Below are 25,701 nucleotides of genomic sequence, written 5' to 3'. Positions count from 1 at the left end.
TAGGGATCCCCTTAATATCGTACAATTTTACGAGACAATCATTTGTTCCCTCTGAATGATCTATTTTTGCTGTACAATCTTTAAGCACAAAGTTAGGATCTCGAGCTGAGAGCTTCACTTGGTCTTGTAACTCAGCGGTAACTTGTTCCTCTTCAAAACAATGATGTGTTAGCTACTTCAACACAATAGATGTATAAGCGCAAAGGGTTTATGCCCTTTGTCCTTCTTAGTGTTTTTCTAACGTTTTAATAATTTTGTTTATTAAATACATCCCTGATTATTCCGGACATTGGGAGTATTTCTCGTCTTTACCCCTAAAACAATGACCATACTAATTTCAAAGTGAATGTCGACCCATCCACATCAGTCACTTTTGGATGCCACATGTCGGTGTGAATTTCAACCCTGTGTCGAGCTAATTGTCAATGTAATTGTTGACTGATGTTGATCTGCATTTGTGTCGACCATTGGCTCGACACAGGGTTGAAATTCATATTGCCATGAGGCATCCAAACATGACGGATGTGGATGGATCGACATTCACATCAAAATTCATGTCGACCTCCTGCTTCATAAAGTTATAAAATCTGAGTTTGAAAATTTTTAATTTTTTTTTCAAAAATGATTTTCTTCTGATGGGCTATTGCTCCTGCTGAAAACAGCATCGATGCAAAGTCCACTTCTGAAGAAGTAAAGACGAAAAGTCGGTATAATCAAAAAGTTTAACAGAAATTCCTTATATCAAAGATGGTGCAATACTTTATTTAAGAGTACTAAACTAATCCATTTTCATGTCGACATGTCGATGTTAATGTTGATATGAAATTTGACATCAACAAACACATCCACAATATCAACATCATATCATCTACAACTCCAAACTGTGGAAAAGTGAATAATTTCATCAATGCCCTAAACAATTTGTTTTCCTCATTGAACAAGATCATATTTTTTTGAACGTTTACTAAACTTTTAAACACTGAAACAGAAATTTTAATTTTGAAAAATTGGTCGACATAGCTGTAGATTTAAATTTCAAGCATCAAATTTTACATCTACATGTCTGGATGGCCTCCTGTGTAGGGACGGGTCAAGAATATCCTTATGGTACCCTCTGCCTGTTGTAAATGGCGACTAAAAGAGGACCAGGCCAGCACGGAGGCCTAGATAGCAGCCCTATCACCGTGACATATCTGGCATGGCTGGTAACCAAGTCAGACAAAAATCAACTTTACTCAAAACTCACAAACAAAAGGAAATGGCCAGGCGGAGGTGAACCTCTGGTTAAAATAAAAACGCACGCTAACAAAAGGAAATACAAATTTGGAAAGTGGAATGTAAGAGGATATGCAGCCAAGGAAGCAGAAATAACCGGAATTCTAAGCAGCAGAAATATAGATTTTGCCCGTGATGTCTGAAACAAAGAAGAAAGGAAGTGGAACAATCGAATCTGGAAATCACATCGTTATCTATAGTGGAGTCGACAAGAAAACCAGAGCTGCAGGCGGAGTGATGTTACACATGCATAATAAACGCCGCGAAAACATCGACTCATACAACATATGGCATGAAAGAATTGTATCAGCAAGGGTGAGATTGAAAAAAGACTTTCTTACAATAATCGGAGTATATGCACCAGAAGAGAGAAGAGAGGAACAAAGTGAAGAGTTCTACGAGCAACTAAAGACGGCAGTACAAGCAGTAAATCCAGAAGATAAATTGGTAATAGCAGGAGACTTGAATGCTCAGGTAGGAGATAAGCGAGTAAAGACAGTAACTGGTATGTATGGAACAGCAGGAATGAATACAAATGGGAAGAGACTCAGAGACTGATAGATTTCTGCACTTTCAACGGACTAAGAATCATGAATACATTCTACCAACACAAGAAAGATCACAAGATGACATGGAGTGGGAGACCAAGGAGGAAACTCACAGATACCTTAAGCTCATTCTCAACAGGTTCCACACCACAGCAGACAGACCAACAGGCCTACCGCTTATAAGGAAATGACGACGACGACGATGATGTCTGGATGGCATGTCTAGGTATCAGAAATAGTGAGAAAATTTCAAAAATTCTCATTTACCTGGCTTTTGCATGGACAGAAGATTCCTACTAAATAATTAATTGATCACTTTCCATCATTATGTTGGAAAAAAACGTAGTCGGTGTAAATGTCGACGTGGATAATTGTTGTGCCGGTAAGTCTAAAATTGTGTTATCACCAACTTCCACCTCTTCTGTACTAGGACGTAATAAATTAGGTTTTTGACACCACCACCAGATTTCCATGTGTACAGCCGTCAATAATGATGCTGAAAGAACGTATTTGTTATGACCATTTCTTGTTCAGCGCAAAACTGTAACAATGTTTCACCCTGCTCATTCCATGCACCTAAAACCCATTGGAGGCATCAGATTTTCCAAATTTTGCATTGAAATTGTCCATTACCAGTTTCACATCATGTCTAGGTACATTGCCTAACATCTCCTCCAAGTCCTTGTAGAATTCTCCAATTTCTTCATCTGTTGACTGACTTGTTGGAGCATAAACCTGTATAACGCTTAGTGGGGTTGGAACTGTGTCTATTCTTAATACAGCAATTTCATCACTTATAATCCTACGTACAAGCTGCAATGCAGGAATTAACATCATGGTATGGCGGATACCGTTCTGGCATTAAAAACAATGCAGCAACAGCAATATTTCATCCAGTTGACACAATCATGTGTTTACGAAGAAAGGAGTTCGATGATTACTGGTGTAAAACAGCCTTGTAAGAACAGTAAATCTACCAGTATGTGGGTTTCAATCTGAGATACTTCGGCCTTTGAAGTTTCTCGGATTGAAACCAACATTCCCAACCAGGAAATTAGAGGTAACAACTTTCATTTTGAGAAAAGTAAGAAATAAGAAAAAAAAATTAAAAGCGCTAGTCAGAAGACACTGAAGACAGAATTTAGAAAGAGAAATAAAATTTACTGCTAAGAAAAATAAAAAACTTACTTATTTGAAGAGTGATATTCCAAAACTCGCTTTGTCCATTTTTATCAAAGTTGGGTTTTCAGTGGTACCTGGTAGATGAAGTATTAACTCACATTCCTACATCATCAACCTACCAAAATGAGGTGTTAAACTCACCTAAATAGCCAATTCAATAAAAATTTTAAAAAAAATAATGTTCCAAAACGCGCTTTGTTCATTTTTATTGAAATTTTTTTCAGCAGTATTTAGTGGATGAAATGTATACCTACACTCCTACATCATAAATCCACCCAAATAAAGTGCTAAACTCGCCTAAAAAGCCAATTTACCCGTTTAAAGGGAAACTGTTTTTCCTCTCTCCTGAAAAGTTGTGAAAATGGACAAAGCGAGTTTTGGAATATCACTCTTCATTTGATATACCTATTATGTGTACCTATTGAATATAAATTTAGCAGTCCTTATTTCTTACAGTGGGGGGTGGGGGGGCGGTTTACAATTGCAGGATTATAACACCGGTGATTTTTTTTTTAGAAAAAATTAATGTTTTCTTTATATAATAAATAATTTTTGTCCATGTTGTAAAATGTTTATATTCAAACAGTTTGAAAAAAAAAATGAATTTAGAAACAATTTACTGTATTTTGTGAGAGTTTCAAAAATTTTGCACAGTGAGATGAATATTGAATTTTGAGTACATAAGGCCTCAATCCTCGAGTTTGGGCGGTGGAGGGGGCAGGGTCGACTCAAAATTTGTTCAGGATGGTTTTACATCGAAACCAACATTTTGAGTGAGTTTCACCAGAATTGAGCAGAATGTGGATTTTACCATCTTATCCTGAAAGGCTCTTTGTGTCTCTGTATAGCCTACGCTGGAAATTTACATCAAATGATTGAATACGCGATATACAAACTCATTAATTAAAGTAGGTATCAAAATAGATATCCTGAATACGTATCTCAAGATAAAATTTAATAAGATAGAGGAATCAGTTGTCTGATTAGTAATTGATTGTATCAAGTATAGACTACAGTCTACATATTATTTATTCGTAACTGGCAAGTCGTGAAAATTGGAAAATAATTTCGTTCAATGAAACTTTCCATTGTGTAGTATGTTTTTCATTATATTTAGCAGAATCGGCTTTTGAGATCAAGTATTCGCACCTTCATTGTTATAAGGTATGTAATTTCGTACTATTGGAACTTAAAAATTCAAACTACATAAACACGTAAAATAATATTATTATTTAAGATCTTCTTGATTTTTCATGGGAAAAAGTCAGATTCAGCCGATTAATTTTTAACATTTTTACATGGCTTTCTGATTTTGAAAAGATTTGATTTTGGAATTCGATTCAATGTTGTAGAAAAATCTGGTTCAATACTTGAAAATCAAGAGAGCCCAGTACCATAGGATTGAGCAAAAAAAGTTGAGGTAAGCTGGATTTTGGTACAATTTATTATCAGATTTCAATTAAGTACGATGCCATCTGATTATTATTCAGCTCTAGAATGATTTTTTCTCAGTGTAGCAAATTCATAATATTCACAAAGCTACGGAATGTTGTGTTCCATGGGCAGGTCTAGGTATATTAATTGAAGATTTTACATATAATGTTATACGAGATACTTTATGTTATGTATTGGAGAAAATTGGCATAGGCCAGTTTATAAGTACCTATCATTGATTAGGAATCTTACATTTTACGTTTTTTTTTTTTTATAGACATTTGGTCATCATTCATCAACAGTGAACACTACCATGAGCGTTTTAATTGAAGTAATTTCAATAACGATGATTGTGCTACTAATATTACCCAGCAAGAATTGCTCGAAGGCTCAAAAAAATGACGATAAAGAAAATATATTAAATACTTCACTACATTCACCACATAAACTGCCATTACTTCCCGACATTAACGAGTCATGGAGAAGCATTCGATTAAATAACAAAACTTACGTCGATAAAACACGGGTTTTAAAGATGATGTTGTCTACTGGTGGGCAAATCTGGGCATGCTTAAGACCACATGGATTTGGAAAAAGCTTATTTATTCAAATGGTCCGCCACTTTTTTTCGGGAGAAGAACATTTGTTTAGAGGATTAGATATACATGAAGATGGAAATACACATAATATATATTTCCCTCATTTCAAAAACATTACCACCAAATGGATACAATTCCCAGTAATCCATTTAAACTTTGGTACAATTCAATTCGAAACATTCGATGATTTTGAAAAAGCATTCAGGCAAATGCTGAGAAATGTCGCACATGACTACCACATTGAGCACTCTTCTACATACTATTATCCAACTTTCCGCCTCATAACAGATCTGTACGATAAGTTTGATCGATTGCCCGTTATAATACTCATTGACGAGTACGATAAACCATATGAATATGCGATGCATACGATGCATAATCCTAAATTAGCGTGGTATATTACAGAGATAATAGTTGGCCATTTGAATGCCGCGATAAACAGATTGGAGGTACAGTTCTTATTCCTCACCGGAATTTCAGGAACGTGCCTAGGAAGTATGGATTGTGATCTTTATGATGTCTACAAGATTGATGATATCACTTTTGATCCCAAATTCTCTGACGCGTTTGGCTTTACACGGGATGAAATTGTAACCTACTTTATGCCCCATCTAGAAAAACTCCCTACAAAGAAAAAGTCTCCAGTGCAAGAACTCACATCATGGTATAAAGGATACAGTTTTGATAAGAACAATGCAGCGACACCAATCTTTAATCCAGTTGACATAATCACATGTTTACGAAAAAAACAGTTCGATAATATTACTGGTGCATAAAACTGTCTCGTCAGAAATAATGGTTGAACTCGGTCTCTGTATAAGTGGATCTATACTCAGATTGAAACCAACATCTCTGTGAATGTTTCTGAAGGTGTGACTCGTAAAATCGGCTCAAATGTAGATAAACTTGTGAAACAGGTCGAGTATAATACACAACTCGATTTTTAGCTGCCCAACTGCACATTCACGCCTTCTGGAGCAAATTCAAAATTCTGGAGAAATTGAAAAATCGCGCTGGTGGCTCCAGAATGGCTGGAAATTGTGAAATTTAGATTTCGAGGGTTAGTTTTGGGCAAAATACAGCGATTCGCGTGAATTTCGAAAATTTCCACACAAACGGGAAACTTTTGATTTTTTGGATTTTTTAATTTTGAAAAAAGCTGATCAAAAAGCCACTTTTGAGGTGTCACTCTCAAAATCGGCTCAAATGTGGAGGAACTCGTTAAACAGGCCGAGTGTAATATGCAACTCGATTTTTAGCAGCCCGACTTCATATTCACGCCTTCTGGAGCAAATTAAAAATTCTGGAGAAATTGAAAAATCGCGCTGGAGGCTCCAGAATGGCTGGAAATGGTTAATATTAGTTTTGGGACTTATTTTGACCATTTTTACTGATCAAATACGTACTTTTAAAAAAACATAAATCGCCAAAAACGAGTCAATTTTGAATTTTCAAAAATTCGCCAAAAATCGAAAAATGAACTTGGGCAGCTGAAAATTTGGTTTTGGAGCTTTACCAAAAATCGCAATCCCGTTCAAATCGGAATGTGACACATCAAGAGGTTCCCTTGTGAGAGAACTGCGCCGTTCGCACCACTCGTTATCAGTCATCACTTATCAAGAAGATCTACACACGGAAAATATTTCAAAAAATTGCCGAACCCAAGAGCAAAAAACTCGTCGATATGCCATGGAATGGCTCAACTCTTTATGACTCGATTGTCAATATAAAACATTTTGAGAATGGAGATGATAAGATGCCGTTGACATTAGCCAATTTTATATCTCCACTTCAATGCGTCATTTAGTTATCAAGGAAAAATACCTACTTTTCGAATACCTAACTCACGAAATTCACTTAATCCCGGGCAATCATAATACAGTTGAGATAAGTGTACCTACATGAAAAATAATACCTTAATTTTTTTTGATAAATCGCATCATTCTGTCTCGCCTCTTCATCATCAGGACAGCAAAACAACAGTTCCATTCATTCATTTTATATACATTCGTACTTATCATTAGTTAGATATTATAAAAATAAAGCGAGGATTGATTTTAAAATGAAATAAATGTATAGAATATGCGCCATAGGTAACTGAGATTAGATGGTACCTACACATAAATGAACCTACTTAAATTTTTAATGTACATTACATAACATACTTTGCACTGTATAACAGTTTTGTGAACGTAAAATAAGAATAGTGAAAATTCAATCTTTGAAAAAGTTTCTCGAATACGTGATATTATACCTTTTACCTACCTACCTACCTATTCTTAGAATATGAATCCAAAAGATGAAACCAGCTTCATTGTTACTGTAAGTACATAGTGAGGTGAATTACCTAATAATTTTTTTTAGAGGTGTCCAACAATGTTCAATCTAAAGTTTTCAAAAATCCAAGGACCGGGGTACAGGGTGCCCAGAAATATCGAGTACCCCTAAGAAAGTTTTTCATTAAAAATATAGGTTGGCAACGTGAAATAGATGCATATGATTGATGGAATGTTATCTCTCCAATCCAACAACCAATTATGTGCTATCATTATTATCATTCACTGTGACCAACCAAAGTATTTTAGTAGAAAACTTTTTTAGGGGTACTCGATATTTCTGAGCACCGTGTATTTCACCAATTTTACTCATGAATACCCTATCCACAGATTTATCAATTTTTTATATTTTTTTATTTTCCTCACCAAAATCATTTAGGGATCAAGTAAGGAGACTATGTAAAACAATTCTAATGTGGAAATGAGATATTTTCAAAACATTGTTCTCTGATTTTGGTTTATTCTCATTTTTTTGAAAAGGGGATCATTCAGAAAAATTCTGACGCAGAAACAAATATTTTTATAAATTGAACTTTTTTTCCATTAAAAAAAAAATAATGGAATTATTTTCCCATCCGAGGTAACAACTTTCGGGGGGAGGGGGTGGGAGAGGTGGAAAATTTCAACTTTGCAAAATAAGATACACCCTAAAATAAACGCTGCTGTATTTCTATACTTTTTTCTTTTCACATTTTACAGTCTAACAAACCACCAAACAATGGTTTTCTGCCCAAAGACGCAGATTTTTCTACAACAGCCATTCACGCAGGTCATTCACCCGATCAATGGTCTTCGATGGCTATTACCACACCTATCAGCCTGAGTAGCGCTTTTAAGCTACAAGCACCTGATCAAAATCCAGTAATGACATTAATTTTATAACTTCATTACACCATTTCACTCCTACATTCCAAGTAATAATTGTTTGTTTTACTCTTCTCTCCTGAAATCAGCAATTCGCATACAGTCGCTGTAATAACCCAACCAGAAACGTTTTGGAAACTTGCCTGGCAGCTTTGGAAGGTGTCAAGTATGGTTTCACTTTTGCATCAGGGGTTGGTACGGTGAGCGCTATTGGGCAACTATTGAATTCCGGCGATCGTATAATTTGCACGGATCAAGTATATGGTGGAACTTATAGATACTTTAGTGAAGTGGTTGGTAAATCAGGCATCTCTGTTTCGTTTATCGATGTGAACGATTTTGAGAAGATTGATCAAGTGCTGGACCAGAATACTAAAGTGAGTGAGAGACCGCAGTTATCCTTGCTCTGGAGAGTGATCAATGATCATGATCGTTTAATTAATTCAATAATTTTATAGTTGATCTGGCTAGAAAATCCGACAAATCCGTTGATGAAAGTAATCGACATTAGAGCAATAGCTCGATACGTGAAATCAAAAAATCCTGATATTATCGTAGTAGTTGATAATACATTTTTGACACCGTATTTTCAAGTAATGATGATTTTTTTTCCTACTAATCCCTCTTCTTGTCAGTCTTGTGTGTTGATCAGCTCGTGAAAATTGACTAAATTGATGTACCTACTCGTATTTTCACAGAAACCTTTAGCTTTAGGTGCAGATATATCGGTATACTCGGTTACCAAATACATGAATGGGCATACCGACGTGATTATGGGAGCTGCAGTCACCGATAGTGAAACTATTCACTCGAATTTGAGGATCATACAAAGTGGTAAGATGAATAAAAATTATGAAAAAATTATTCACTCTCCTGAAGTTGAATAGAGTTGAAAATCATCAGAAAAATCTGCAAACTAAATCATTCGGAAAAGTCTCAAAAAAATCAAAATTTCCCTTTAAAAAAATAAAATTTTATAAAAACATTAATTTTCAGCTTCTGGAGCAGTTCCTTCTCCTTTCGATTGCTACTTAGTGGACAGAAGTCTGAAAACGTTATCTATCAGGATGAAACAGCACATGAAAAATGGTCTAAAGGTGGCTCGGTTTCTAGAAAATCATCCCTTGATTGCTAAAGTTCTACATCCAGGTAAGTGTTCTCCTCTAAAATCAATCTCATTTTGGGGGGGGGGATTGTCTCACTCACGTAAGCAAAACATGAATATTTTTACAGGATTGGAATCTCATCCAGGACATGAAATTGCCAAACAACAGTGGTCCGGATGTAGTGGTATGTTGTCATTTTACTTGAAAGGCAACCTCGAAGATGTAAAATTATTCATATCGAAGTTGAAGTATTTTACCTGCGCTTATACTTTGGGAGGTTTCGAAAGTCTAGTAGCTGTTCCGTAAGTATAATTATGATCTTTTTCATTGCAAACAGTGGCTCGCACGAGAGGGCGGAGCGCAGTCGAATTTTGAACTCGTGCTTCCCCTCCTCCTCCTCCCCCCCCCCATTAGAGTAAAAATAAACTTTCGTAGAATTATTCATAAGTGCACCTTGCGACCTATCAAAATGGATTAAAATTTTGCGAAAAATTCAATTATATGGACGAAAATTTTTTTTGAACGATTTCGAAGAATTTTAAGTTTAAAATTGTGTCATGATATTTTGAAATTTTTTGAAAAAGTGTCGTGCGACATATCAAAATGAGTTGAAATTTCACGAAAAATTTAAATATTTCGAAGAGAATGTTCTTTTGAGCAATTTTGAATCCAAAGTTGATGCCGTGTCTTTTGAAATTTTTGAAAAAAGTGTAATGTGACCAATCAAAATGAGTTAAAACATCACGAAAAATTCAAATATTTCGACTAAAATGTTTCTTGAGCATTTCTGAAGAATTTTGAACCCTCATAACTGAGGTCATGGATTTTCGCGAGTTTTTAAAAATGGGTCATGCAACGAATCAAAATGAGTTGAAATTTCACGAAAAATTCAAATGTTCGACTAAAATGTTTTTCGAGCATTTTTGCAGATTTTTAGCCCAAATCTAGTCAAAATGTTCGGGATTTTTGAAAAATATGTCATGTAATCCATCAAAATTGCTTAAAATTCTACAAAAAATTCAAATGCCTATTTCAACGAAAATATTTTTTGATTATTCATGAAGAATTTTGAGCTTAAAATTGGTGGTTCTTGATTTCTGGAAGTTTTCAAAAATACTTATCAAAAATGGGCAACAATTTCTCAGATCATCAAAAACTTCATCTGTAACATTTTTGGGAATTTATGAAAAATTTTGACCTAAAAATTGGGTCACGATTTTTGAGAATTTTTAAGAAGAGTGTCATACAACCTTCCATCGCATTTGATTGGTTAAAATTTCACGAGTAATTCGAATATTTTGGCGAAAATGTGTTTTTTGCTCATTTTTGATGAATTTTGAGCTTAAAAATGTGTCATAATTTACCAGGTAAGTATTTGAAAAAAAAGCCATGCATCGATCAAATCAAAATGAATCGAAATTTTGCCAGAAAATCAAATTCTTCCATCAAAACTTCTTTCGAGAATTTTTGAACAATTTTAAGCTCAAAGTTGGGTCATGTTTTTTCGGATTTTTCAAAAAAGAGTCATGCTACTAATCAAAATTAGTTTCCAAAAATCAACTGAATTTGAAGTTGAAATTTTTACCCATCTTGAAAAATCGTATGACATATTTTTGAAAACTTCCAAAGAATTATTAGGTACCCAAATTTCGGCCATAAAACTTTTCAAAAACTAAGTTCTCGTCGAAATATTTGAATTTTTCGTAAAATTTCAACCCATTTTACCTGGTAGGTTGTAAAAATCCCAAAAGTCATGCCTTATGTTTAGCCTCAAAAATTTTCAATTTTTTCGAAAAATATTTTCGTCGGAATATTTGATTTTTTCGTGAAATTTTAGCCATTTTTGATGATCTGCATTACACTTTTTCAATAATCCAAAGAATCATGAAAATTATGACTCAATTTTATGCTCAAAAATTCTTCATAAATGCTCAGTTTTCAAATTTTTTTTTACTAAACTCATTTTTGGAGAAGATGACGATTTTTTTTTGGAAATTTCGTTAAGGCAATTTAGTAGAAAAGCGTTATTTTTTGCAATTTTGGTGGAAAAGAAAAATTTTGTATTTTTCAGAGTGTTTTTTTGGCGATTTTGGCAGTAAAGCAAATTTTTTAAAAGCAATTTTGGCAAAACTGCAAGAATTATAATTCAAGTAAAAGAGCAAGATTTTTGCATTCAAGCCAGAAAAGCATGATTTTTTTTGTATTCTGACAAAAAAGAATCAGTTTGCATTTTTGGGGACGAGGGGAGGGGAGGGGGGTTGGGTACACCTTTTTAGGCTTTGTTCAGCTAAAAAGCCAACTGAATTTCTTGGCTTATCAAAATACGAACCAAATTTGATTTCTAGAGAATTTTTTTTGCAATTTCGCCAATAAAGCATGATTTTTTTTGTATTTTCACAAAAAAGGTCCATTTTGCCTGTTTAGGAAGGGAGGGAGGGGCATGGAACTTTTTTACGTTATGTCCAGCTAAAAATCCAACTAAATTTTTTGTGAGCCATAAAAATGCCAACCAAATTTATTCATTTCTGGAGTAGGTACTTTTTTCCAGTTGGACTGCAAATTAAAAGTTCTGCCTTCTAGTTCTACTTGTAAGCAGATTTTTTTGACTTTTGAGTATTTTTCACGCCCCAAAGTGAACTGTTATTAACAATTGATTTCGAATTACAGATCTTTAATGTCCCACAACGCCATACCACCAGCTGTGCGTGAAAAATTAGGCATTATCGATAACCTGGTTCGTCTTTCAGTTGGCTTAGAATCAGTCGATGCTCTGATTGAAGACCTTAATCAAGCTTTGTTATCGGTTCAAACGATTCAGAAGAAAAAGACTGTAATTTGATCGCAATATTTCAAACATCTTCATTTTTTGTAATAATTTTTACACTACATTTTTTCATACCTAACTAAGTGTACCTATTTTAGAAACGTAATTTTTGGAAAATATATCTAATCATCAAGTATTCTTCAATTGTTATACCCGGTTGAAAATTGGTGCTCAGGGTGTCTACTAAATCCAAAAAACAAAATTTCGTACCTTTTTAGTACTTTTATCGTATTTTTTTCGTACAATAAATTATTAATAGTCATACTTTGAATCTACATGAAGGGGAGGGGGTGTGTCATGTCATTTCGGCCACAAAAATCAAAATTTGAACGTGCTGAGCAGTGTGGTCTGGGCCGTCAAGGGCCAATACGAGACCGGAACGAATATAATTTGCCCATAGAGGTCTTTTGAGAGGGGGAGAGGGTTTAATTGAAAATTGGTCAACAGAAATAGGAAAAAAATACCCATTTTGCTGATTGATGTCACTCATAATCATAAGACTTACAAAAATGTTCACTTTCTGTTTTGAATTTTTGGGGGCTCAAATGTGATTTTTTCCAATTTTAAAAGAAGAAAAAAAAATTGCCCGAGCGAAGCAAGGGCGAAAGTTTTTGAAAATTTGATTTCAAAAGACTTGAAAAAAAAAAGATTAAAGGCCCGAGCGAAGCGAGGGCAAAAACTTTGGAAAATTCGTATTTTGAAAGAGCTATAAAAAAACAATGTTTTATAATGCAAAGAGTTCGTTTTTTGGTTTTTAAAATTTTCGAATTGGAAAGATTTTTTTAGGATGTGAATTTTGATTTTGTTTAAGAAGTCAGAGAACAGGCCCCAGTGAAAGTGAAAACTATTGAAAAAATGTATTTCGAGAAGTATGCGAGAATTTTATTTCTTCATTTTGAAACTATAAAAATTGAATACGAAGTTGATATATTTTTTTCAAGAATTTCAATTTTGAAAAAGAAAAGAAAAGAATCCCAAGCGAAGCGATGCCAAAAGCTTTAGAAAATTGTAGTTCGAAAAGTAGAACAATATCAATTTTAATGTAAGAAACTTTTTTTTCATCTCAATTTTTTCAAATTTTATCAATGGTTTTTGAAATTGTTTCGCGAGGGCAAAAATTTTTGAAAAAATAAGAATTTTGAGGATATTGGTGACTTTGTCGGAAAATTAACAATGGAATCCTTTCAAAATTTCGTACAAATTTCGGAAATTTCGTACATTTTTGACGTTTTTTCGTACTTTTTTGGGTCATTTTCCAATTTCGTGCTTTTTTCGTAAATTCGTACTTTTTTCCGTGCTGTAGACACCCTGGTGCTGGCTGCACTGCTGGCATCAATTTTAACCGATCAGTTGATCAAAATTTGATTACTTATATGACAAAGAATTTTGAGTCCAGATAAGTGTTGTTAAGGACATCAAGCGTATGATGAGAGATTGTGAAAAATGTGCCGCAGCTCAGAAAAGTCCTTCAAAAGCTCCATTACATCCTTGGGATGAGTCTAGTAGCAATTGGCAGCGCATTCATATCAATTATGCCAGTACATTTCAAGGGTACCATTTTCTAGTCGTTGTCAACTCGGAATTGAAATGGATGGAGGTAGGCTTCCAGAGAAATGCACCCTCTTCCAAATCTCTACCATTAAAATATTGAATTCAGTTTTTGCTCCAACTGGATTTCCTGAAATAATCGTTTCAGACAATGCTACTATTTTCACCAGCGAAACCTTCTCAACATATTGTAAAAATCGAAGTATTTCCCAGAAATTAATCACCCCAGGTCATCCTGCTACCAATGGGCTAGCACCCGCACAACAATTGTCGACATTGACATTTACATCGACTACGTTTTTTTTCAACATGATGATGGGAAAGTTTCCAATAAGTTATTTAATAGGAATCTTCTGTCCATAAAGAAGCCAGGTTAATGAAAATTTTCGAAAATTTTCTCATTATTTCTGATACATACCTCAACATGCGATGTCGACATGTTGATGTAAAATTCGATGCTCGAAATTTACATCCACAACTATGTCAACCAATTTTTCAAAATTAAAATTTCTGTTTCAGTGTTTAAAAGTTCAGTAAACATTGATGATCTTTGTTTGAAGTGAGAAAAATTTTTTAATGACCTTGATAAAATTATTCACTTTTCCATGATTTGGAGTTGTCGATGTTATGTCGATTTGAAAGTTGATTATCCACAAATACACAAATACATCGACCAAATTTTCAAAGATTTCTCAAATTTGAAAAATTAAGTTGATATTGTGGATATATTGTTGATGTCCAATTTCACATCAACATTAACATCAACATCAACATGTCGTCGACATGGAAATGTATTAGTTTAGTACTCTAAGATAACCTATTGCACCTTTCATTATACAGAGTTTAATGTTCAACTATACTGAATATGGACTTTCTGTCTGTACTTCTCTGAGGTGGCCTCCGTGTCAATGCTGCTTTCGCTTTCAGCATGAGCAATGGCCACCTAAGTGTGTAAGAGAAAATGATTTTTGGAAAAAAATTTCAATTTTGAAACTAAAATTTAACAATTTTGCTTAGCTGGAGGTCGATGTCAATTTTGATGCCAATGTCGATCCATCCACATCTGTCACATTTGGACTCCACATGTTAATGTAAATTTCAACCCTGTGTCAAGCCAATTGTCGACATAAATGCCGATCAACATTGGTCGACAATTACATCAACAATTGGCTCAATGCAGAGTTGAAATTCACATCGACATGTGACATCCAAAAGAGACAGATGTGGATGGGTCGACATTCACATCAAAATTAGCATGCTCATTGTTGTACGGGCAGAGAGAAATATTCAAACACTGAAGAAACGTTTATCTTCAGCAGACGACTTGCAGCCAATGAGTGAAAAATTACTACAGGTTCTAATGCGTTATTGAACAACTCTGTTGAAAAATGGAAAATCTCCAGCGGAATTATATCTAAATCAAAAATTATGCATTCAATTAGACACAATTTTTCTGGTGAAACCAGAACCTAGTACCAAATCAATTTTCAAAGGTACTCGCCATTTTCAACTGGGAGATTGCATTCAAGCTCAATACTACTCAAATAGTAAATCTCAGTGGCATCCAGGAGAGATTGTCCAGAAGCTGGGAAATCTCCATTATCTAGTCGAGTTCAATAGTGGTTATAAAATCAAGCAACATATCAATCAACTTCAACAAGGTTTGCGGAAAGTAGCATTTGCTCCTGAAACAGCTGTACCTAAAATAGTTGAGTCTCATCAAACGCGGAAAAGTAAACAGGCACGATCATGTGCCAGCTATCTTCGAGGCAGCGCAAGAAACCAAAATATCTGAACGATTACGTTCAATAATTTGTACATATTTTTTTTTCTTTCAATTAATTTTCTATTTATTTTTTCTATTTTGTTATTTTCTATTTTGTTATTTTCTATTTATTTATTCTATTTATTATCAATTTTTCGATTTTTTTTGCGTAAGGGGAGACTGTAGTATCCGTAAATACCCACCCATGTTATCTCTTATCTACGTATGTAGCAACATATTATAGTTACCATTTATACTCGAGTATTATTCTATCATTGTACATAGTTCGTGAATAAACGTTACGTTATCAAGCGTGTTCAAGTTCCTACAATAAGTGAACTTCTGAATAGTTCCTCTGAAATGAATATTGAAGTTCTGATGAGGGAACTTTTCGAACTTACACTCTCTAATTTGAATGAAACCTCACCAGAACGAAAGAGCATATCCTCAAACCTTTGTGGCTTTGTAACCGAAATTTCAGGCGCTAAACTTAATTTTTAAATTATTGGAGAGTTTTTGAAAATTTGAAAAAATTGTAAAAAATCTGTTTTAAAAGAGCAAAATGAACCAATTCGAATTATCCCATCAATTCAACTCTCACACATTTCTCAATTTTCTCCAGAACCTTCAAAATCACTCCGGTAAGGTCAAAAACCCCACAATGTCTCTCATTCCAAAACAGATAAAAAATTCACTCACTCCAGCACCACCACCGCAGCATTCTCAATTCCGACTGTTCGAACACTCCAAACTGCACAAACAACGTTCGAGAGATGAGAATCGAACATTCACCGGTACAATTTATCGCGTCGATTAAAAACTAAAACTAAAAACAAAGCGAAGAAGAGGAGAAAAAAACCAATACACAGCTACTCGTATCTCGATTGTGCAAGATTTTTGTCACCGTAAGTATAGCGTACATTCGATAAGAAGTTTTGGCGTGTGTAAAACTTTCGTCATTGTTTATTGCCACAAAGCAGACTAGAAAGCGGCATGGCAGGCGACGTCGGCGGCACATAGCACACTGCGGCATCGGCACACGTCCATCGCCGCAGATACCACCAGGGACAAAATATCGCAGCCGCATTGCTTTTTTTTCTCGCTGCTCTCCTTCTCATATACAGAGATACGTACTTATTCGTTTCCTTTTCATCTACAGCACACGTACCTATACTTAAAACCGTACTCGAGTTAGGAAAAAAAAATCGTATATTAAAAGCAATAATTATTATCTTTCGCTTGCGAAATTTTTTTCTCCTCAGTCTGCGCGACGAGTAAAGAAGATATACGTGTATAATATGTATTTATCCGCGATAAAAGCGTATCAACTTGTATAAATGAAGTACACTATGTATAGATGTAGTTTTGGCTCAATATAGTAGCAGCAGCAGAGTAGCGGTATAGAAAATAGTAGTATATTGAGACAACGGCGCCGGCAAACTTTTCGGGCTACGTGAATTATTGATCACCGAAGTATTGCACTTGGTGCTGCGTTCACTTTTTCTACAGCATACGAGAGCAAAAAGTTCGATAGCTGGGAAATGCGATGTGACGCGGCGCGGCGGCGGTCAAATCGTAAAACCAAACTTCACCCTGGCCATTGGTGGTACAGTACTATCTTCCTTTTACAAGCTCATCCGCGTTAAATAACTCAAAAGCGTGCATTGGGAAAGATATATGGCAAGATAGCACATCATATTAGTTTCAATTGGCTGTATGAGACCTGCCTATGCCTATAAGTGACGTTTTTTTTCTTGATGACACTTTCAATGAGATTAAGATCGAAATATTTTTGACGATTCTGTATTCATTGAATAAGGCCAAATATCGATATTACGTTGCAATACTAGAAATATTTTCAATTTTTGCCAATCTTCGACGTGGAGATCGATTATTTTAGATAGAAAAGAACACGAAATTCCAAGGTTCAAAAATGCATCAGATTTTCCTCCTTCAATTGAATCGGTCAGTGCGGAAAGGGCATAAGTCCATTTTTGCGTTTTTCAGGAATAACAAAAAACTGATTCATTCAAAAATCAAAAAATTTCAGTAAACATGCTTAAGGTCATTGAAAGAGGACCCCAAGACACAACTTTTAGCGCAGTTTCCAAAAAAAAATATTCACGTGCGCCAGTGCTGTTGCTGCCTAAACAAATGGGACTTAGACCCTTTCTGCACTGAATTGACAAAATTTCTTTCGAAATTTCTCGGGCACGAATGGGGCTTGATTCTACATCTAAGTACATCATTTAGACTGCTATCCCGTTTAAATTGACCAAAAACCCCTTGAGTTCTAAGACTTTTTGTCGAAGTTGTTAATTTTTTCATCATTTTTCAGTTCAGAGATTAACTTAAATTTCAAAAAATGGTCTTCTCAAAAATGTTAGTTATTTTTCAAGGAATTTAAAAAATTTTACAAAAAAGTCATAAATGTGGATCCGCCCTTTTTCTGCGCCCAAATACCACTTTCTCGGCAGTTTTGCGGAAATCTGACATCACCAGTCGATCCGCCATACTTTGAAACCCCCATTTCCGCAAAAAATTTTTTTTCAAAAATGTGACTTGTTACCTTTCTGCACTGACCGATTCAATTATTACTTATCGAGGGTGAATAGGCCCATGACTCGGATTTTGGAAATATTCATACGGTAGTTTTGGAGAAACAAGAACATAATTTTAGAGCTGAAAAAATGTTGCCCAGCCCTCCTCCTCCCACACCCTTGGGGAAAAACGCGTTTTTCATGCGAAAAATTCCCAATCCTCACCAACATTTCAAAATCACTGTGGTGTACAGAGGGACCACGAACCAATTCATGACATTTTAAAAAAAAATTTTTGTACTGTTTTCTAGTCAAAATAGTCCTGCATATTTTAATAGGAATAATTGCACCCCCCCCGCCCTTTGATCCTCTGGAAAAACTTTTTTCTAGAAGGGGCATCCTAAGGAACATTTTAAAGTAGACTTACTAAAAAAAAGTTGGCCTTACACACAAAATGGCGGTCACATTGATTGACAGGTAAGCCGAAATCGCAAATTTTGTTTAATTTCAAAAGCTAAAAATGTATTTTTTAGATTTTCGGTGAATTTTTGAAAATCAAATTTAGGCAAAAAATGCGAGAAAAAATCAAAATTTCCTTAATTAACCCACAAAACCAAAATTGGGGATATACATACTCGTATTTTCTGACCTGCCAAATAGATTGAAACGATTTCGAACCATTTTGAGCAGTTCTGGAGTCTCCAGCAACTTTTTGAAAATTCTTGGAGCCTCCAGTAGATTTTTGAAATTTGAAATTTCTACAAAATTTTATCACGTACAGTTGAAAAGCCTAAATTTATTTTGAAAACTTGGGAAGTCGACTGAAGATGGATTTCAAATCGTTTTGGAGCCTCCAGCGACTTCTTGGAAACTACTGGAGCTTCCAGTAGATTTTTGGAATTTTAAATTTCTACAAAATTTCATCAAATGAAGTTGGAAACCCGAAATTCACGTAGAACTCCAACTTGAACACGCTAGTGAGTCAACTTCTGACGAGTTTAAGTCATTTTGGAGCCTCCAGCGACTTTTTTTGAAAATTCTTGGAGCCTCCAGTAAATTTTTGAAATTTGAAATTTCCACAACATTTTATCACGTACAGTTGAAAACCCAAAATTTATTTTGAAAACTTAGGAAGTTGACTGAAAGTGGATTTCAAATCGTTTTGGAGCCTCCAGCAAATTTTTGGAATCTACTGGAGCTTCCAGTAGATTTTTGAAATTTTAAATTCTACAAAATTTCAGAAAATGAAGTTGGAAACCCGAAATTCGCGTTGCATTCCAAATTGAACACGCTATAGAATCAACTTCTGCCCAGTTCAAGTCATTTTGGAGCCTCCAGCGACTTTTTGAAAATTCCTGGAGCCTCCAGTAGATTTTTGAAACTTGAAATTTCCACAAAATTTAATCAAATGAAGTTGGAAATTAAAAATTTACGCTGCACCCAAACTTGAACGCGTTATGAAGTCGATTGCTGGTGGGTTTAAGTCATTTTAGAGCATCCAGTAACTTTTTGAAAATTCTTGGAGCTTCCAATAGATTTTTGAAACTTGAAATTTCCACAAAATGTCATCAAAAAGAGTTCTAAAGTCGAAATTCAATCTGCAAACTCATTGCAATACGCTATGAAGTCGACTGCAGGTGGATTTCAAATTTTTTCGGAGCCTCCAGCGACTTCTTGGAAACTACTGGAGCCTCTGGTCGATTTTTTGAACTTGAAATTTCATCAAATGGAGTTGGAAATCCAAAATTCACTTTGCATAGTCGTGCTAAGGATCATTCGGACTTTGAAAAACGGAAGTTTCTAAAAATTCGCTGGAAGCTCCAAAACTGATGGGGGTCAAAGTTGAAAATTACAGAAAGATCATTTGTTTTAGGAGGGCATAACATGGCCATAGAATGGACGAAAATGATCAGAAATCATGCTATAGGTCAGTACCCCTATTGTGATCAACATATCCAAATTTCAGCTTCCTAGGTCATCTACACTCCTTTCAAGGTGAAAAAACCTTATTTTATCCCGTGTAATTTACCAAAAATTATATTATCAATTTACCGAAAATTACACGTACTCGTAATTTACCAAAAATCACCCACTGTTACCCGTAATTAGCTTTTGTTGGTAATTTAACGGAAATCCCACGTATCTAATTTTCAAAAAATCTCCGTAACTTACCAAAAAAGACCGTAATTTACCAAAAATGACCGTAATTTACCAAAACTAACCGTAATTTACCAAAAATAACCGTAATTTACAAAAAATTACCGTAATTTACAAAAAATTACCGTAATTTACAAAAAATTACCGTAATTTACAAAAAATTACCGTAATTTACAAAAAATTACCGTAATTTACAAAAAATTACCGTAATTTACCAAAAATTACCGTAATTTACCAAAAATTACCCCAATTTACAAAGGTACGGTAATTTATCAAAAATTACCGTAATTTACCAAAAATTACGTAATTTACCAAGAATTACGGTAATTTACCAAAAATCACCCGTAATTAACTAAAAAAAAATTTCAATTTTCACCAAAAATTCCCCACAATTTACCAAAAATTGCCCGTAATTCACCAAAAATTACTGATAGTTCTTACCCGTAATTACGCATCATCAGTAATTTAACAAAAATCCCAAGTGATATACCAAAAATTACCCATATTAAATTACCAATAATTTACCAAAAAGTAACCATCGATTCAACAAAAATTACCTATAGTTACTCATTAATAGGAAAAAAACCAAGCAATTTACCAAAAATTACCGGTATACAAAAAATCCCAAGTAACTCCCCTATTTTCGAGTTTTTTTTACCTCAAAAGGAGTTGGGATGACCTAGGAAGCTGTTTGGATATGTTGATCACAATAGGGGTACTGACCAATGGCATGATTTTGGATCCTTTTCGTCCATTTGGGGCCATATTATGCTCCTCCAAGAAAAATTGCCTTCTTTAATTTCCAACTTTGAACCCCCCCCCCCATCCCCCACCCGCACTCCAGGGGTCAACTCTGGCTCCCAAAATAATCCCATTCCTCAAGTTTGACTTTATTTGATCAATTATAACAGCTTTAAAGACCCAAGTCATAACATGTAAAATTATCAAAGTTACGTCACTTTGAAGGGTCGTGGCGCTACCCCCCCCCCCCCCCCCGAGACTCAAGTGTTGGTCGATAACTCATTTGATAGGTACGTTTGAGAGGAGATGAAATGATCACTAGGGGGTTATTCTACTCGAAAATTGATATTTCAGGAGTTTTTGACCAAAAACTGATGAGGGGGCGGGGCCGGGGGTAGCACAAAGGATAGGAGCGGCGGATTTTAGTATATTGTACATCACACCTCCATAGACAATATGCACAAAAAAAACACCTTTGATGGCAATAATTATGTTTGGGTTCACCCATTTTTTTTCACTATTCGATTGGCTATCATTTCAGATGAAGAAAGCACAAATTTTACAGTACAAAGGATAGCATAGGATACAGCTTTTTTTACCAGATAAAAGCATCCGTCGATACCCCTAATAATGATTTTTCCACAACAAGACCTTATACCTATCCATATGCAGATGAACTTTCCCATAACCAGCAGACATAAACTCGAATCACTCGGAGAACGTATCGCGTAACCTTTGGATGGAAATTTTGCAAACTGGGTTCATTTCAAACCACCGTACCCGTGGTCGTTTCGTGAAAAATTACTCGTCGACACGTCTGCTCGCTTACGTAATACTACCTTCAGTACAACGATGAAGGCCGGCGGCATATTAACGCGAATATTATGCGCATAAATTACGCCACGTCTACGTACGTAGTATTTATACGAATATAGGTATACAAGCTAAGCTAACGTAAGCACTAAGCAGAAGTACCTACGTTTGCTCGCTTCATACTGGGGTAAATTTTCCATACAGACGAGTATAGGTATAGCCAACAATAAGAGTACGCTGGTCGGTGACAAAGCACTTTGTAGACCTATACCTTACCTATGTATACGTACGTAGGTGATAAAGGCACCAGTATAGGCATTTGAAATCGGTCTCGTTGTAATTTCATAGGGGGGAAATTTGCCAGACTTGAGAAAGCAGAGATATCTGCAGGATTCGAGGCCTACTTCATATCAATAAGTCATCTGACACGATCAACTCAATCCTCTACCTTTGTTGGCAACTGCTGTGCTCCGTTAATTTGAGGTTTGCCAACGAGCAAGAGGACATACGCGTAAATACGCTTACATAGGGAAAATTTGATAAAACATGTCAAATGCAGGTGCATACCTATATACTAAATGTAATCGCTGTATTATAATCATCGAGTCGACGAGTTAATGTGAGCGTTTCTCGATTCACATTTTCTCAGACGCAAGGTAATAATATTCGCACAGAGCTCAGATCAAAGACCAGCCAAGCTCAAGAATGATGTACGTCTTATTACGCTTTAAGGTGCACACTCATCTGTTAGAAAACTCAATCAACTGTACTCTTTGTTCGATGGTACTTGAATATAGCGGATAATAGGTACCTATCAATTCTATTGGTTGTGAATTGTGATATCGACTCAAATTGTAGCATCAGAAATGGAAACGAAAACGATAGAAAAGATTTCAAACGAGCTTGATCAAAAATGAAAAAAAAATATATACCTAATATGTAATTTATCCGGGTTGTGATCTTTTTCAAATAGAACAAACTTATCTACTTACTTATCGAAATTTTCAAATATTGTCAGCTTTTAATTTTTGCATTCATCGTGAAAAGTCGAGCTTTCACGTTCAAAGTGAGCCTTCATAGCTCAATAGTTCAACAAAAAATCACCCATGTTGAATGAGTTGCCTATTCAGTTTGCCGTAAATACCTATTAGGTACCTAGACCAACGTCACGTGACGTAAGTATTTACAGCGAACTGATTGTGAGTAATGGGAGTACGCAATTCGATTAACATCATCAGAACGTCTTCAACCCAGTTCCATGTGAATTGGGATGAAAAGTAAATTCAGGCCTTTTGGTAGTACTCAGATTTTTAAAAATGTTCTCTTCAATGGTGTACGAGAATTTCCACCCTGACTCTCCACATCCGCAGGAGAGGGGGAGGGGGAGGAACTGATCAAGTTTGAAGGCTTCTACCCCAAGAATGGTTGAAATTGGAGCAAATCTGTCCCCGGCGTTTCAAAGATAATAATTATATTGATAGCTTAAATAAAATTTGAAAAACTACGCAATTTGAACTTTCAGAATGAGAGCTCAACTTTTCAAAGTATGAAAGTTGAAAGCTTCTCAATTCTATTTTATAAAATTTTGATTTTTTTCTTCATTTTTGACCAAAAACTAATTTTTAAAAATTCATTAAAAATCGAAATCGTATGTGAACTCAAAAATTTGATATATTGTTTCCAAATTCGTATTCGGAAATTCAGATCACTTCGATTCAAACTTAATCGACAATTATTTCAGCTGATTTTCAAATTCCAAGGATTTTAGAATTTTTTTTTTGATCTGCCATTGAAAATTACTTGGGTAACTTTTCTCGTAAGGATTATAAAATTACTTACTTATGCTCATACGCGAGTTCATATTAGATCATTTTTGCAAAGCAATTTATACTCACCTGAAACAAAGAAAAATTAAGGTGGATTAGTTGGTTATAAAATTATTGATCACTCAACAGATAGGTATATGAAATAATAATGGCCGAATGCCAAAGTAAAAATTCTGACCATCTTGACGTTTAATAATAAAGAGCCAGAAATGAATAATATTCACAAATTGAAGAATCATACAAAATTGTAAAATTGATTGTAAAAATCACTCAAAAATATAAAAAATTGATGGACCATCAGAAAATGACAAAAATTTGACAAAATGTCTCATTTGGGTAAAATATTATTTGGAAATTCTCAAAATTGAATGATGATTTGTCAAAACTGCAGAAAGGGTCATAAAATTTGTCAAATCGACGCCCCCCCCCCCCATAATTGAAAATTACCACAAGTTGATCATGCTATCTAGTAAAGGGATTTCTTTTTGAAAAAATCACTACTTGTTTCACCACCTTTTTTCAGACAAATTTTCAGAAAACTCTCCACTCGACCCCTCCCCCCCACCAGAAACAATAAAAATTGAAAAAATCCAATTTTTTATGGGAAAATTGTCAAGATATTGAAATTGGAAGATTTGCATACAAAGTATTTTTCAATTTCAATCAAAATTTTAAAAAAAAAACCAATACAAAATGAACGCATTAGTGAACTTTTTCATTTCTTTTTGACTAAATTCACTACTCTTTCACTACCTATTTTGAAAATTACTACTTTTTCACCACTTTCACCAAACCCCCTCCCCTCTCCTCTCCTCTCCTCAATTTGAAAAAACGTATTTTTCAAGCAAAAATCTCTATTCTTCAGCAAGTTGTCCCAAAAATTTGAAAAATGTGGCGCGGCATACAGAAGGACTGAGAGCCAACGAATGGAATTTTTTTCAATTTTTTTTTTTTGCACTGTTTTCTAGTCAAAAAGTCCAAAAGAAAATTTCAAACTTCCATTACTCTGAAACTAAAACAGGAGCAGATTAGATTTTTTTCACCATAACGTCAACCTCAAGCCATATTATTTTTATCTTTTCAATAGAAATACATACTCCCAGGTCACAGCAGCTATACATTTAGCCAAAAATCGAAAAGCAGCAGGTGTTGATAAAATGTATGTGGAGCAGGTGAAAACATTTTGGGCCAAAAACTGTTACCTTGATCCAGGAATTGTACAACACCTATGTAGAAACATCAAAAATACCTCGATCATGAAGGCAGGCCCATGTCATTGCTATTCAGAAGCCAGACAAAGACCCAAATGACCCTAAAAGTTACCGCCCTATATCGTTACTATGTCACCTGTATAAGATATTTGAGCGAGTGGTCCTAAATTGAGTAGCTGGGCATATTGACAAGAACCTAATCAGTCAGCAGACAGGTTTCAGACCTGGGAAATCTTGTACTGGTCAGGTCCTGAGTTTAACATAGCACATAGAGGATGGTTTTGAACAGCGCAAGGTCACCAGTGCTGTGTTTGTGGACAGTGGCGTAGCCAAGGGAGGGGGGCGAAGGGGGGCGAAGGGGGCCATGGCCCCCCTTGCGACTGAAAATTTGAAAGAAAACATGCAAAAATGGACGTTTTGTTGTTCAGACCCATTTTTCCTGAAAATTTTTGCTCTCGCTTCACTCGAGCAGTAATTTTATTTTCATTTTCATAAAATCACCACACATAACAATACATTTCCAAAAAATTACCCCTCATTTTCATTTTTCATGCCTAAAAATCTGGTTTTGCCCCCTCCTTCAGAAAATCCTGGCTACGCCACTGTTTGTGGACCTCACTGCACTGCAGTGTTTGGGACAGTATGTCATCGGATACTTTGGTACAAGATTTATGAACTGACCAGAGACTACAAATTTACAGAAATCATCATGACACTGCTTAAAGCTTGAAGGTTCTATGTGAGTTTAGATGAAAAGAATAGCACTTGGAGACAGCCAAAGAATAGTTTGCCGCAGGGAGGTGTCCTGTCACCCACCATTTTCAATATCTACACCAATGACTAACCAATTCCAAGGTCCTGCACGTTGCTTCCTTTATGCAGATGACTTGGCGCTCACTCACAGCACAGTGTCACACATTTGTAGAGGTGGA

General features: G+C 35.2%; 2 protein-coding genes across 5 annotated transcripts in view; one reads left to right on the top strand and one right to left on the bottom strand.

The window, feature by feature from the left end:
• LOC135842269 (frequenin-1) overlaps positions 1 to 25,701 on the bottom strand; it is a 295,329-nt gene that overhangs the window by 117,853 nt on the left and 151,775 nt on the right. The window lies entirely within an intron of this gene.
• Positions 3,967 to 12,304, top strand: LOC135844217 (cystathionine gamma-lyase-like). Of its 3 annotated transcripts, none has more exons than XM_065362365.1 (10): positions 3,967 to 4,169; positions 4,358 to 4,425; positions 4,717 to 7,360; positions 8,074 to 8,235; positions 8,328 to 8,615; positions 8,697 to 8,831; positions 8,937 to 9,072; positions 9,235 to 9,387; positions 9,472 to 9,646; positions 12,012 to 12,304. In XM_065362365.1, exons 3-10 carry the CDS (start codon positions 7,325 to 7,327, stop codon positions 12,181 to 12,183), a joined length of 1,257 nt encoding a protein of 418 aa, XP_065218437.1. In that variant the 5' UTR covers positions 3,967 to 4,169; positions 4,358 to 4,425; positions 4,717 to 7,324; the 3' UTR covers positions 12,184 to 12,304. The 3 variants fall into 3 exon arrangements, 2 of the variants coding, with proteins under 2 accessions (XP_065218437.1, XP_065218436.1); XM_065362364.1 differs by having other exon boundaries at positions 4,326 to 4,425; XR_010558476.1 differs by lacking the exons at positions 8,074 to 8,235; positions 8,328 to 8,615; positions 8,697 to 8,831; ... (2 more) ...; positions 9,472 to 9,646; positions 12,012 to 12,304 and having other exon boundaries at positions 3,984 to 4,169; positions 4,326 to 4,425; positions 4,717 to 7,399.

This window comes from Planococcus citri, chromosome 4 (genome assembly GCF_950023065.1).
Source record: "Planococcus citri chromosome 4, ihPlaCitr1.1, whole genome shotgun sequence".
Classification (NCBI taxonomy): domain Eukaryota; kingdom Metazoa; phylum Arthropoda; class Insecta; order Hemiptera; family Pseudococcidae; genus Planococcus; species Planococcus citri.
Note: the sequence above shows the minus strand (reverse complement) of the source record. Positions and strands in the feature narration are given on the sequence as shown.

Excerpts from the sequence above, each read along its gene's own strand:
- LOC135844217 (XM_065362365.1), top strand. The coding sequence starts at position 7,325 with ATGAATCCAAAAGATGAAACCAGCTTCATTGTTACT. Across the intron at positions 7,361-8,073 it reads AAACCAGCTTCATTGTTACT|TCTAACAAACCACCAAACAA; the intron begins GTAAGTACATAG and ends CACATTTTACAG. Across the intron at positions 8,832-8,936 it reads TTTTGACACCGTATTTTCAA|AAACCTTTAGCTTTAGGTGC; the intron begins GTAATGATGATT and ends GTATTTTCACAG.